Raw genomic sequence first — 13,598 nt, forward strand, 5'->3', positions numbered from 1 at the left:
TTGTTACATTTTGTTTATAGGAATTGATTTTTGTTGATAAACTTGTTTCCTCCTTTTTTCTTTGAAGGAGGGTTTTATTTTTTGATTGCATGTTCATCCTCTTCCTGAAAAGGGGTCAGAATTACAGTGATTGAAGATATTTGATGATGTGGGTATGATGATAATAAAAACGTCTACACTTCTGTTCAGATGGCCTGTTTTTATCATACTACTTTATTACTGACCATTGTTTGGGTAAAGTATTAGTAATGTTCTAGGATGTGATTCCTGTACTGAGAGTACCAAATAGTGTTTAAAAACTCCCCTAAAAGAAATTAAAAGATACTATTTGATGCTTTCATGAATCTTGGGTAAATACTCAAATAAGTTAAAATAGCTTGCGTTCTAAGTTCCCGTATTATTTTATATCTTATCTCGTAGATAGGCATAGAAAGCAGCTTTACACTGATGCACTCTTACCCTAATCAATGAATTTCTTCTTTATGCTGATAAACAGGTACCATTGCTCCTGAACTGGTAGTGTCTCCACCCATTTCAGAACAGTATGTGCCAGAGACTGATCTACTTCCTTCCAGCAGGAAACCAGTTTCCCAGGGAACTCTAGATACAGGTAAGCAAAGAAATGTTGGAAAGCACAGGAAAAATGTTAGTACACAGTTTACACCAGCTGTTTGCAGTTTTCATACCTTAACGATCTTAGAGTATTCCAGAAGTTTACAAGTGGCTTACATCAAAAGGAAATGGATTTTAATGTTGTAGGCTAAACCACAGTCTCTTAATTGTTGTGATATTCTTCCTCTCTGGCACGGAGTCAGACTAACTTCCAGGGATGAGAACATAGATAGATTTCAGACCTGTATTTTGTCATTTTTGAGGCATACTCTGAACAGATTATTTGCAGCTTCAAATCTTAAAGTTATTAAGATAAATGAATGAAAATTCTTGTACTACATGGAGCACCAGTATCATGCTTCAAAATCAGTAAAGGCCAAGCTTGTTAAGCACCTTTCTGAGATCAGAAGGGTGCTTAACAAGGTCTTTATCACTTCAGTGCTCCATGGCTACAACAGAAATGTGTCAGGAAACCATTAAGCGCTTTATTCTGCCTTTTTTTTTTCAAGTCCAGCTGAAGTATTTACTGGCTTGTTAGTGCTCTTCTCAGCTGGTTACCCTTTGTGTAATAATGGTTGTTGTGTTACTGCTTTCTAAGTTGTAAAGACCACTACTGCACTTCTTTCCCCTTGTTTTTGCTTTTGTACTAAATGGGAGCAGGTGAAGCTCTGTGTACTACAAAAGAATTATGATCAGTGCGATTATGGATGTTTGTTGTGAACATGGATGTCAAGATTCAAGTCACAAATTTTGCCTTCAAGTTGAATTTCTTGACATCTGTATCTTAAACACACAACATTGTGGTTATGATTGGAGACCTGTTCATAATCCTTTATATCTGTTCATGAGAAGTATTAGCAAATATTTGTCAGTGCTGATTGTTTAGTGATCACAGATATGTGGTCAGGAAAATGAGAAGTGATGAGGCAGGCAAGAAATAGAAATTAACTGTGTAATCCTTCCTTACTTTCTTATACTTGTACAGTTTGTTAAATTTGCTGCTTAGATGCCTGTGTTGGTGGCATAAATGGATAAAGACTTCTCTGTAGGCCATATGACCCAGGTTTAAGTAGTGACTCTGATGTTTTTTTGTGTAGGCAGGGAGGATGGGTGTATCCATCCATGGGGTATGTTTCACATACTCTCGGCGCACTCGCATGGGTTGACTTCCCTGGTGGAAACAGAGAAACAGCTGTACAGTAATGCATGTGTTTGATAGGGTAGTCCTGCTGATGTCATCTAATTGCATGAGGGGTAGTGCATGCCCCACCAATAAGTTGTTACTGGGTTTGTGCAGGGGCTAGGGCAGAAAACAGGGAAAAACTCTCAAACCACTCCTGAGTTATTTCCCTCTTGGCTAACTCTTACACTCGATGAAGGAATAAGTAATTTTTTGATGAAGTACATGCCAAGGAAGAAATACAAAAGTTTGTCCAACAAAAAGTGAGCTGTGAAACTGAAGGAGATTCTGCTTCTTGTTCTTCTGGTAATGAAGACCACAGAGAAACTACACTAGTGAAACCTTTTCCAGTGTTTTGATGCAAAATGCTTGAGAGATGGAAAAACAGCACAAGAGTTGAATAGATGTATTGGGACTATGTTGGAACTGAAGCAGAGACTGGGTTTGGGAGATGGATGTGAAATGAATAGAGCAAGAGAATCTGGAAACATTGGAATTTTTTGACTTTGTTAAACTTGTAGGTGACTAAAGCATATGCCCAACCTCATCATTAGTTGGGAGAATAAAATCAATCACTTGGAAATTGACACATTTAGGATTACAGAGCAACAATTACAGTTGAGAAACATGACAGAAGAAAATCTGAAAATATTGAACTTTTGGACTTTGTTCAACTTGTAGGGGACTTCAAAGCATATTCCCTACTTCATGTCATCAATGTTCAGAAAAATACTCAGAAGATGGGAAGATGATGAAGAAAGTTAAGTTTAAGTAAAACCAATTTTTTCTTCAAACCACTATTTAAGTAGTGCATGATTTTCTTTTCATGTTATAAAGTATAGTTTTTTCAGTTATTTATAAGTGTAAAGCGGATACTAATGTAAATAGGTACTCCTGTTTCTTTTTTTCCTGCTTCTTCTCTCTTTCTCCTTGTTCAGTTTTAAGAAATGAAGGCACTGCAATATATATAAAAAAGATCTGGTTAAAAATGCATGATTAAAGAAAAATTAGTGTGCTTTTTCTTATTTTTGCATAGGGTAGTGACTGTGTTAAGGCCATTAGCTTAATCTACTAACAAATTTTAGGCGACAAGTAAATGGAAAAGAATTTTGAATATTTTAAGGATTTTTTCTAGTAAACAGTTTTGTGTCTGGCTTTCATGTCTCTAGCAGGCAATCTGATAAATAGAAATGGTGGGGAGAAAATGTTTTCTGAAAGCATTCAAGTGTTTTCCCAGCTGAGAGAGCTATAAAGATAAGACAAAACTAGACAGCACTTAAAGGAAAACTGCAAGTTAGAAATAATAGCAATGGCTCAGCATCGTTCCAGATGCTTCTTTTAAAAATTGTAATGGTTTCCCACAAATTGAGGGTTGATGAGGCCTGCCAAGGTAATGTGATCTTGTTTTCTTGCTTTCATTCCTTCTTCCCAGAATACATTTCATGTCCTGTTGATATGAATCATGCAAGGCATAAGGAAGTGGTGTTTTCTTGTGCCATTAAGATAGAATGGCTGCAGTGTGAAACACTGTCATCTAAGACACCTTCTGTAACAGAACTGCTTCTATATTTCCTTGACTGAGTCTCATTTATGTGTTTCTCAGAGCCTGTTCTGTGTTATACATAGCTGCTAGCTGCTTCCAGAAAAAATATGTTAAATAGCAGGCTTTTGTAAAAGGATTCTTTTGTAGTTCTAAAGGAATTGACTTACCTTCCCCCACACTTTCATCTTGAGGTTTGACAACTCTCAGTGCAGTAAATGATCATTACTGCATCATGTACATCTAAATGTTATTACTGTTGAGAGGAATAGAACATAATGTGTAAGGACTGACTCAAAGTAGTTGGGTGTGTCATACCTTTCATCTGTGTTCCAGATCAGCATACATTTCTGGAAAGATATCACAAGAAAGCATAAAAGATCTTTTATAGACCATATCAGTGTGTCTAGTTGTAGAGCAATCTTTATTTGGGCCATTCTGTCCTGCCCATGGGGGTTGGAAAATTGTAAATGCTTTGATATTTTACAACCAAAAAGTTTTCTCACTTTTCTCTAAATGTCACAGAAATCTCTGATGCTACATTTAAATCATCCTAATTTTATTAACATGTTTTTACCAGAAAAGTCTGAATTGGAACAAAGCCAATTTTCAGCTGAGGCCCGGGGAGAAACACTTTAGACACATGTCTTTGTACTGTGAGAGGAAACCAGAGCACCCAGAGGAAACCCACATCAACACAGGGAGGACATGCAGACTCTGTACAGCAGGCAGCCCAGCTGAGAATTGAACTAGTGAATATCTTGCTGTCAGGCGACAACACTACTTCTGCATCACTGCACTGTCCAATTAATAATTTCTCTATAACATCAGTCTTCAGTCTTCCCTTTCATTTGGTTGCATAAAGCCAATTTGAACAAGGCAAGGGCAAGCACTGTCCCATGCATTTTGGTGTAGATACTCCTTTTACTACTCTGTTCTCCTGCAACAACCTACCGGTTACCTAAAGAGGGACAGTAACCATGGATATGAACTTTCCTGCTTTCTCTGCAGTAATTAAGGTGAATATGGGCATCCTAAGGCAATGTAGCAATTGTTTTATGTTTACAGACAACTAACTTTTTCTTAAAGTGTATAAATACAACTGTCACATCATATCAATGTTAGTGGAAGAAAAGCTCTCGCATATAAGCACTCATAATACCAACCTGATTGTCAGAAATGCACATACTACACCCACCATGCACAATATGGATCAGACACACACAAATCCCCTTATGCTGAATCATTAAAAAGTAATCTTCCTAAACCCCAAAGACCTCCCAGACATTGAACCTACAGCAGATATCCTCAGAAACTGTAAAAGCATTCTACCAAACAGCACCCACCACAACACACACAACCACATCTCACAGAACCTCCACTTCAGAGGGCATAAGGCAAGTCACCCCACAACCTAATGTTTTAGTTATAGGAGACTCCATTGTGAGACGCACACATGTCCCACTCACCAGGCTCATTAAGGAGAAAGACATGGTCACTTGTCTATCAGGGACCAGGATCCACCAGACCACTCATGCACTCAGGTCACTGGACCACAAGTACCAGTAGGATTCAGTCATAGTCCACATGGGTATAAATGTCCTGAGACATACCTCCATGGATAATATGACAAATGGCATTATGGAGCTCTCCGACTATGTGTCTCAGACCGGTATGAGTTTTTCATTGAACAGAATTCTGCCTTCACAAATGATAATGCTTGACTTTAATAACTGGCTTAGCTTCTGGTGTCATTCAATGGGGATTCAGTTTTTGCCAGCATAGAAGGATATTGTTGACAGACCATGTTGCTTAGCCAAGGATGGTCTGCACCTGTCCTCTCTAAGCTTTTGATTATTGGCTAAAACATTGTCTTCCTTCATAATGTTTTTTTTCAGGCAAAGTCAAACTGACAAACCTTTTGACATAGCAAAACTAACCCAAGGGAATCTAAAAGTGTTACTGCTGAAGGCCAAGACTCTAACGTGAAACTCCCCATCCAAGCTCTCCTCATCCTGGAAAATGCAGACATTTGTGCTTTTCAGGACCTGGTTGAGGTAATGGTTGAGAGGGCTGTGGAGAAGTACCTGCATCCACTGCAGTCTTTTGTCCAGCAGGTACATGACTTGCTGACCCCATTTGGCTCCAGTCGTTGAACCAAAGGCCTCTAACAAACACACATAGGTTCAAAGGTGTGTACTAGGCTAATGACCTACAGCCTTTACAAGCCTAGCCAATAGAAGTGCCCTGGCATTGTGCTGCCCGACGTTGGTTCCCAGTGCCTCTGTCAAGTAGAGCCACTGGAGTGATCCCTAGGGTGAACTTTCTATTTCCCATCCACTCGTCAAGATTTCTCTTTAAAAGGGCCAGTGAGGTGCTGTACTTGACATGTATAGGAAGTGTATTGCAGAGCATGGTCTATATATTTATTTTTAGTTATTTATTTGACATTTGTTTTTTGGGAAAGTCCCACTTGGAATGAAGCCCATTTTCAGTGGATTCCCAGGGAGAAATACTCCAGACTCGTGTCTTTGTACTGTGGGTGGAAACTGGAGCACCCGGAGGAAACTCCCATGAATGGAAGCAGGAAATGCAGACTCCACACAGAAGGCACCCCAGCCAAGAACTGAACCGGAGATCCTCTCACTATAAAGAATTATAAATAACCAGCATGTAATGCTTAGCATTTCACTACTCTGATAATGCTTATGTAAATTTGTCAGAAGAGGTGACAACTGCCATTAAAATCCCAACTGATTTAATTGGTTTGTTATATGTCATATGGCCACATAAGAAGCAAGTATGAATCAATGTTAGGTTATCCTCCTCTCTGCAGTATAGACATTGAAAAATTCTCTTACAGCTTTCTGTCTTTTTTATAGCAGCAGGATTAATTGCCTGTCTGGGGTTGACAGCATTACTTCACATAGTAAATTACAAAGCTGTTTGTGTCTGTGGTATGTAATGCAGTCAAAGTATGTGAGAAGTTCAGGTTTAAAAATTGTAGCGTAGGTGGGCTTTCCTTTCATTTGATTCTAAGGCAGGGAAATGAAACTTTCATAAAGTATGAGCAGGTTTCTGGGACCTACACAATATTGGAAACATATTATAAGGGGAATAGCAGCCTAAGGAGAGAGGGTGTTTTTTTTCTTTAATAAACGCACAGGCTGTACTGTGTGTCTTAGCATGGATAACCTTTCTTTTAGGTTATGTCAAGTCTGTATGTATGGCTGTCAGTCTGGAGCATTTGTTCCTCTTAGGAGGGTAAAACTTCAGTTTTTGAAAATGTACATACTTTTGTGTGAAGTTATTAAGCTAATAAGTTTAGGAGGCATTTCTGTTTTTGTTTGAGGATTTTCAATAAAATAAAAAGTTGTGTAAAATGTGACGTACGCTCAAATTGAGATGGCAAGAAAGAACTGTATAAAAGAGTAACCTGCCAAAGAGTATGTAAATAAAGTGAGGGACTGCTAGCCCAGCTAGATAGAATTTTGTAAATAATTCTGTGTCATTGTAAATATTAATATGATCCACAGGCTTGTTTCACAAATGTAAAGAAAACTGTGTTGTGTTGAGCTTCAAATGTGTAACCACAGTGCACCCTGCTGGAAGAAAGCTGATAAGTAAAGCATTTTACAGCTTTGTGTGATTTCAAGCTCGGAGACAGGATGTCTGGGCCAGGAAATTCTTTTTATAGTCCTAAGACAGAGATAATTATTAAGTTTCACATGTAAAGTGTCTTTTATTGCTGTGGCTTCCTGGCAAGTGCATATTTTAAAGAAATGTTAAATTTTAAGTTCTGAGAGCCTGGAAAACTTCAGCAGAAGTGTTAAGAATGATGTAATCTGAAATGAGTCCTCAGTAATGTGTATTATCAATTTAAGACCTTCTCCGAGAGAAAGATATGGCATTTTGTATTTTGTTTTGAATCTGACAACTATTCACCTGCATTGTGCCTTACTGTGTATGTAGGATCTTAATTCTTAGCATTTCTGTTATAGAAAGATATAAATAGCAAGATTAGTCTAGCTGTTTTCTATATTTATGTGAGACTATCCTACAGTGTTGTTTTAAAGTATCTCATGTGATTTTTGAACTCTGTAGTGTCATTGTGTTGAGTTAATAAGTGTTGTCTTGTAGTTTATTTATTATTAAATATATTTAAACATTTGCACTGTGGCTGTGGCTGTTTTGTGTAGAGATAATTTAAGCTCTTAGGGTACTTTCATGTATTTGGTGATACTGTATAGGCCACTCTTAAAAAGCCTTCATGTCTCAGTCATACTTACCAATTGGATAATAACAACATTTCACAGTGGAACTGGACACCATTTGGTAAGAGCCTTTATAGTAGCTGATAGTAGTGGATGGTGGCAGGTGGTGCTACTGTATAGTTTGGGCAGAAGGGGGCATAGCTAGTGATCCTGTGCCAGCCTTCCCCAGGAGTGTCTGTGTGTTTGTATATAATCAAATGTCAAAGTGTATGTCTGTCAGCTACTTGGGTAGGGATACGAAGCACTGGTTGTACAGAGAGAGGGTACTGGAGGTTTTGGCTTGACCACTGAGCTGAGATCTAAACCCTATAGCTGTGCCAGTGGGGAGTCTTATTGGTTATCTGGAGAGAAAGGGAGAAACCAGCCCAGACTAAGTGTGATCTCTGTGTGCTCTTAAGGGAAATTGTAATTTACTGTTTGTACTTGTTATCCTCCCAATGTGGATGCCCCTCCCTGATGCTAGTGGTGTGGATTGAGGCTCCTTGATTACTAGCCTAGTGCACGGGCTTCAGACTAAAGCTGGAACTATACATTTAACAAAAAAGATATTATACATAAAAGGTGAGCATACATTCCATGATATGTTCCATGGCCTTACAGACCAGGCTCGGCAGGCTAATAGGACAATAGTTCCCAGCACTAGTGGTGGCTCCCCCTTTGTGGAGTGGGATAACTGTTGCTGTGCGCCATTCATTGGACACAAAGCCTGATGTGAGACTATGATTGAACATGGTGCTTAGGTGGGGAGCCAGTTTGTTCTGAAGTTCATGTAAAACGCAGCCTGGGATGTTCTCCGGTCCCATGGATGCTGTGTTTTTGGATTTAGAGCGTGCAGCTTTTACCTGCATAGATGTGATTACAGGGAGTCTGCTATCTTCCTGTATAGATATGGGCCCTTTTAGGGGGTGAGAGTGGAGTAAGATTAGCACTGAATCTATCTGCCAGGATGTTGGCAATATCAGTTGGTTCTGTAATTTTCATGCCATTGTGCTGCAACTCAGAGCAGATCTGGGTGTTGCCATTGAGATTCTTGACATAGCTGTAGCGTGCCTTGTGGTTGCCTTTAGAATCAGTGGCGATTTTGTTTTCATTGCTAGCTTTGGAGGATCTTGTAAGAGATCTCAGCTTCTTACTGAGGCTGACCAGGGAGCTCCTCCACTCATGGGATCGTACTCTCTTTTGCAACAGTTTCTTCCTTCTGTTCTAGAATTATTTTATGGCAGGGGACCACCAGATTAGCTTCCTTTTTTTGGAGGATACCGTCTTGGTTCTGTTTGGGATAGCACGATCCATGCACTCGTGTAAGTGCTTATAGAGTGCATTTGTGAATGATTCAGCAGTCGTAACTGTATTGTCCATCTGCATGTGTGTCATGAAGTTTGCCACTTCTGTCTTAAGAAGCATGAAGATGGCTTTGGAGAAATTTTTTTACCATGGTTTCCTTAATGGTGGGTGTGGGCGGGATGCAGATATCTAGGGTGATTAGCTTATGGTCGGATCTGACCGATGAGGAGTTGACTTCAGGTGTGGAACACCGGTCACTCGTGTTGGTAACGACTAGGTGTAGGATATTGTTGCCCCTGGTGGGGGTGTGGATGTGGATAAGTTGATCCAGGGCATTGGAGTTTATGAATTCCAGAAAGCTCTGAGCGAAGGAATTGGTACATGAGTCGTTTTCCCAGTTAATGGTGTGGTAGCTGAAATCGCCCTTTATTAGGGTGTTTGGTTGAACCCTAATATTTTCCAGTATATCAAGAAAAGAGGAATGGGAATCCTGGGGCATGGTGAGGGATCTATAGCAAGCTACAATTTGGATTGCAGTTTTGCTCAGGGTTAGTAGCACTTGGATAACCTCAGATGCATTATGCTGCGCAACTAGGCTGGAGGTCTAGATATCCTTAATGAATATGGACACACCTCCGCCTTTGGTGTTCTGGTCCAGGTTAGATGGCTGAAAAGTGTGGTATGAGTTAGTCTACTAATGCACGGGTGCTCTATAGAGCCTTGAACCAGGTCTCAGTCACTGCACAGACATCGATGTTCTCCATTTTAAAGAGTGCCTCGAGTGAGTGCATTTTGAGATTTAGACTTCTAGGATTGAGTAGCATTACCCGCAGTTTTTGCTTGCCTGTTCCTGTTATGGTGGTGAATTTGTCATTTGAACCTTGCCTAAAAAATCCACTATAGGGGTGGCAAGACCCTTAGCCAGTATCCGGAATCCCAGGGGTGACAGGTGCAGACCATCTCTGGCAAAGCATTGTGGTCTGTCGACCATGTCGTCCGACGCAGACAGATACTGGATCCCCTTAGAGTGACACCAGAAGCTTAGCCAATTGTTGAAGTCAATCATTTTGTCCTTGTACTGCGGTATCATTCTGGGCGATGGCAGGATGCTACTCAAGGCTAGGGTCATACCTGCCTGGGCTACAAGATTGGAGAGCTCTTCCATGTCTCTTTTCATGTAGTCCAGGGAGGTATGTCTCAGGTCATTCACACCAACATGGACAATGACAGAGTCATATTTGTACTTGTGGAGTGACCTGAGTGCGTGGGTTATGTGGCGGATCCTGACAGGCAGCTGGCAGTAACCTTCTCCTTGTTTAGCCTGGTGAGTGAGACATCAGTGTGCCTGACTGTAGAGTCACCTATGACTAGTGTGTTGGGTACGTTGTTTTGCCTTATGGGCTGTGGTTTATTGGCAAATTGAGTCTGTGGGTTGTTTGTTATTTGGGTTGTGTTGGGGCGTGGAGGTTGCTTGCGTTTCTGCTTTGGAGGTCTCTGTTGCTTGAGCAGATTATTACTGAGAGCCTCTGCAAATGTTTTTGTGTTTCTATGTGTGGATTTTAGTGGTGTAGGTTTAGTGAGATTATGTGATGATTGTGGTGTGGTGCAAGTGTTTACCTTCTCCTGTTGACTGTCAAGTTCAATCTTGGTTGGCGAGAGCTTTAACTCCAGTTTGGCTAGATAAGTGCATCTTTCACATGCTCTGGTGTTGAGTGGTAGGAGGAGAGAGTTGTCTGTGTACATGAGGCAATTGTTGCATTGCCCTAAGATACCCAGATTCATCAGATAGACAGGAGAGAAGATTGGGAGCTGATCCTTGGACATGCCTGAATAAAAAAAAAAATATTCTCCTCTAGACAAGTGAGGAAAGTAAGTACAAAAATTGTTTTCCTCTAGGTAAAGAGGGTTGGTATTGGAGTATAGACAAAGAGAAAGAAACAGGGTGGACCTAAACATACCTCTCATCCTCTTAGAGCAACAGATCTGGACAAAGCCTAAAATGATGGGGGCCAAATAGGGACAGATTTTAAATATTGCTCTTATAAACTTAGAAAGTTGATAGAATAATAGGTTTTGCATTAGCATGAATTTTCTGAAGGATGTGGAGTCTAAAACTCAAATATGTGTCATTATTTAATGACTTCAATATTCAGCTGTTTGACAGAAAGGAACAGATACCAAAATTATGAGGCAAAAATCTGGACATTCTGTGAAAATCTGTACAGTTGAGAGATATGGTGCTAAATGAAAGACCAACACTGCTAGAGTTTTTAATACAATCTAGAGCAGAAGATGCCATGACAATGGGGCATTATTAGTAGAGCATGTAAAATATTGCATGATTATTTTAAGAATCAATCAGAGGAGGTTAGAAAGGACTGGGAAGAGAGACTGGCTAAGCAGTTCCCAAAGAAACAATGGGACGATATATGTATGCGTGTCAAATATGCAACGAAATTTAGAAGATTTAGGATTTTTGCTTGGGAATGTTTACAGAGATATTATTATGCCTCAGGTAGTCTCCAGTGAATCTGTCCTCAGGTAGACAGGAAATGTTGGATGTATGATGGGTAAGAATGAGGTAATTTAGAACATATTTACTGGGACTTTATTGAGTTGGCAGATTTTAAGGATTCCTTGCAGACTTCACTGTTGGAGATACTGTGTGAGCAAATTGGTGTAACTAGGGAAATTATTTTTCTGAGCTGTGATACAGTATCAGAATTGCTTAGGCACAGTAAGGCCTTGCTGAGTCTAATTATTGTGGCTGCCAAACTAGTAATTACTAAGAAATGGAACTCAAGAGTCTAAACTAACAGTACTAGAAGTAGTGAATATAGTAACAGAGATAAAACAACTGGAATTTGGAGTCTTAGAAGAGTATAGAAACAATTTAGATAGGAAAAAATGGGAATTGTGGGAACACTACATACAGGTTAGAAATGAGGTTTAAAAGAAGGCAAGACTTGAATGAGCTATGTAATGTTTGACTGACAATGATTGGATAGATTATATGTATAATGTTTGCAAGTAGAATTATGTTGGTATGGTTCGTTATGTAAAATGCTTGCAACCGGGATTTTTTTAGTATGATTTGTTTTCATTTATATAAATTTATGATTGACTGTGTCATAAGTGATAATTTAATAAAGATATATCTTGATTAAAAATAAAAAAATGCCTTATATAGACATGGGCAAGGATTCACGAAGCCTCCGTGTAAGAGTTATAACTCTTACACGGTGGCTGCAGTTAAACGGAGTGATGTCAGCATGCTCTGCATATTCATGAGAGCATGCTGAATCACACCTAAGTCTAACACGGTCCATGTAAGACAGTAGGGGGCGTGTCCGTAGGCCGAGCCCTGCAAGCGGACACGGCCCCAGAAGTGTAAAAGTGCCCAAAGTAAACACCCACAACAGAGTCCACGGAAATGTGAATAAACACAACACAACACATGCCCCCACAGACTATGAACATAAAATATATAAATGAACATGTTATATGTTTTTTTAAATTGTAAAAATGTTTAACCATGAGTGCGCTCGTTTGCGCGGGCGTGCCCGTATCGCAGCTACAGTTAGCAGTCAGTGGGAAAGCATATAAGAACTAAATATGCAAAGTAAGCCAAGAAGCAATAGCGTAGCGGTAGAGATGTTGGCTGAAGAGCAGGCATTCATGGTTTGAGCCCCCACAACGCTAACTTTTATTTTTAGCAAAATAAGCACGAAACAAGTCCCTGACAAACATGTACACATATAAAATCACATTTTATGTAAATTGTAATGAAATAGCCCATTTATATTGAAGAAATGTGAGGTAACAAAAGAATAAAAAATGCCAGATGTGCCCATAGCTGAGCTACAGTTTCACAAGGTGAGTGCATCTGCCCGTAGGTGAGCAGTGGTTTAACTGGTGCAAAATAAGTGCCCGTAGCTGAGCAGTGGTTTCACACGCTCAAACTGTGTGCCCCTAGCTGAGCTGAGATGACTATGCGTGCTGATAGCCAAATGAGGCTTAAACCATCGCACCCCGTTTGCGTGGGGCTACGCACCGTGCCAACAAGCTAACCTACGGGCAATGTTGAGCAAGCTGTAACAAAACTGCCTTTACACATTCACACTCCCTTGCCTGTCTAGACAGTCAGAAAATATAAAAAGCAGTGGCCAGGTTCGAACCCAGGACACCATGCACCATAGTCAAGGTACTGAACCACTAAGCTACGACAGCTATACTCAGGTATGCAGTAATAGCACATATATAGGAATGAATAAAAAGTGGAGCATGACAAAGCAGGTCTTGTGAAGTGGATACAATTCCAAAATGGCCAATCACGGAGAAGTGTGGGAAAAACGGCATATATAAGCCCCATAGGTGGGAATACACAGCATAAACGATTGTAAAACTGACTTGCAGCCAGAATGTCAGGTGTAGGTGAGGGTAGTTGCTTTTGAGCACAGAGGTGGGGCATTGAGGAGTTCAGATACATGGTCTGGCTCCTAGTCCACAATCATGAGGCCCAACTCATGCAGGGCCAGGTCCTGTGGGGAGCATATAGGGCTGAGGCGTGGGACCGGTTGGCTCATGATCTTACCAGTGCCACAGGGATTCCAAGGACTGGTGAGCAAGTCCGTCACCACCATGCGGACCTGAAGAGACGCAAGCAGGACCAATTGAACCTTTGGATCCAGGAGGCCCGGCAAATGCC

General features: G+C 40.3%; 1 protein-coding gene across 1 annotated transcript in view; it reads left to right on the forward strand.

The window, feature by feature from the left end:
* The window catches only part of LOC122808343 (torsin-1A-interacting protein 2-like), a 136,764-nt gene that overhangs the window by 54,838 nt on the left and 68,328 nt on the right, over positions 1–13,598 (forward strand). Inside the window, exon 4 of the mRNA XM_044079310.1 lies at positions 497–610. Coding sequence (XP_043935245.1) covers positions 497–610 — 114 coding nt within the window. The remainder of the gene's footprint in view (positions 1–496; positions 611–13,598) is intronic.

The sequence above is a fragment of the Protopterus annectens genome, chromosome 8.part0 (genome assembly GCF_019279795.1).
Source record: "Protopterus annectens isolate FY-2018-M chromosome 8.part0, PAN1.0, whole genome shotgun sequence".
NCBI lineage: Eukaryota > Metazoa > Chordata > Ceratodontiformes > Protopteridae > Protopterus > Protopterus annectens.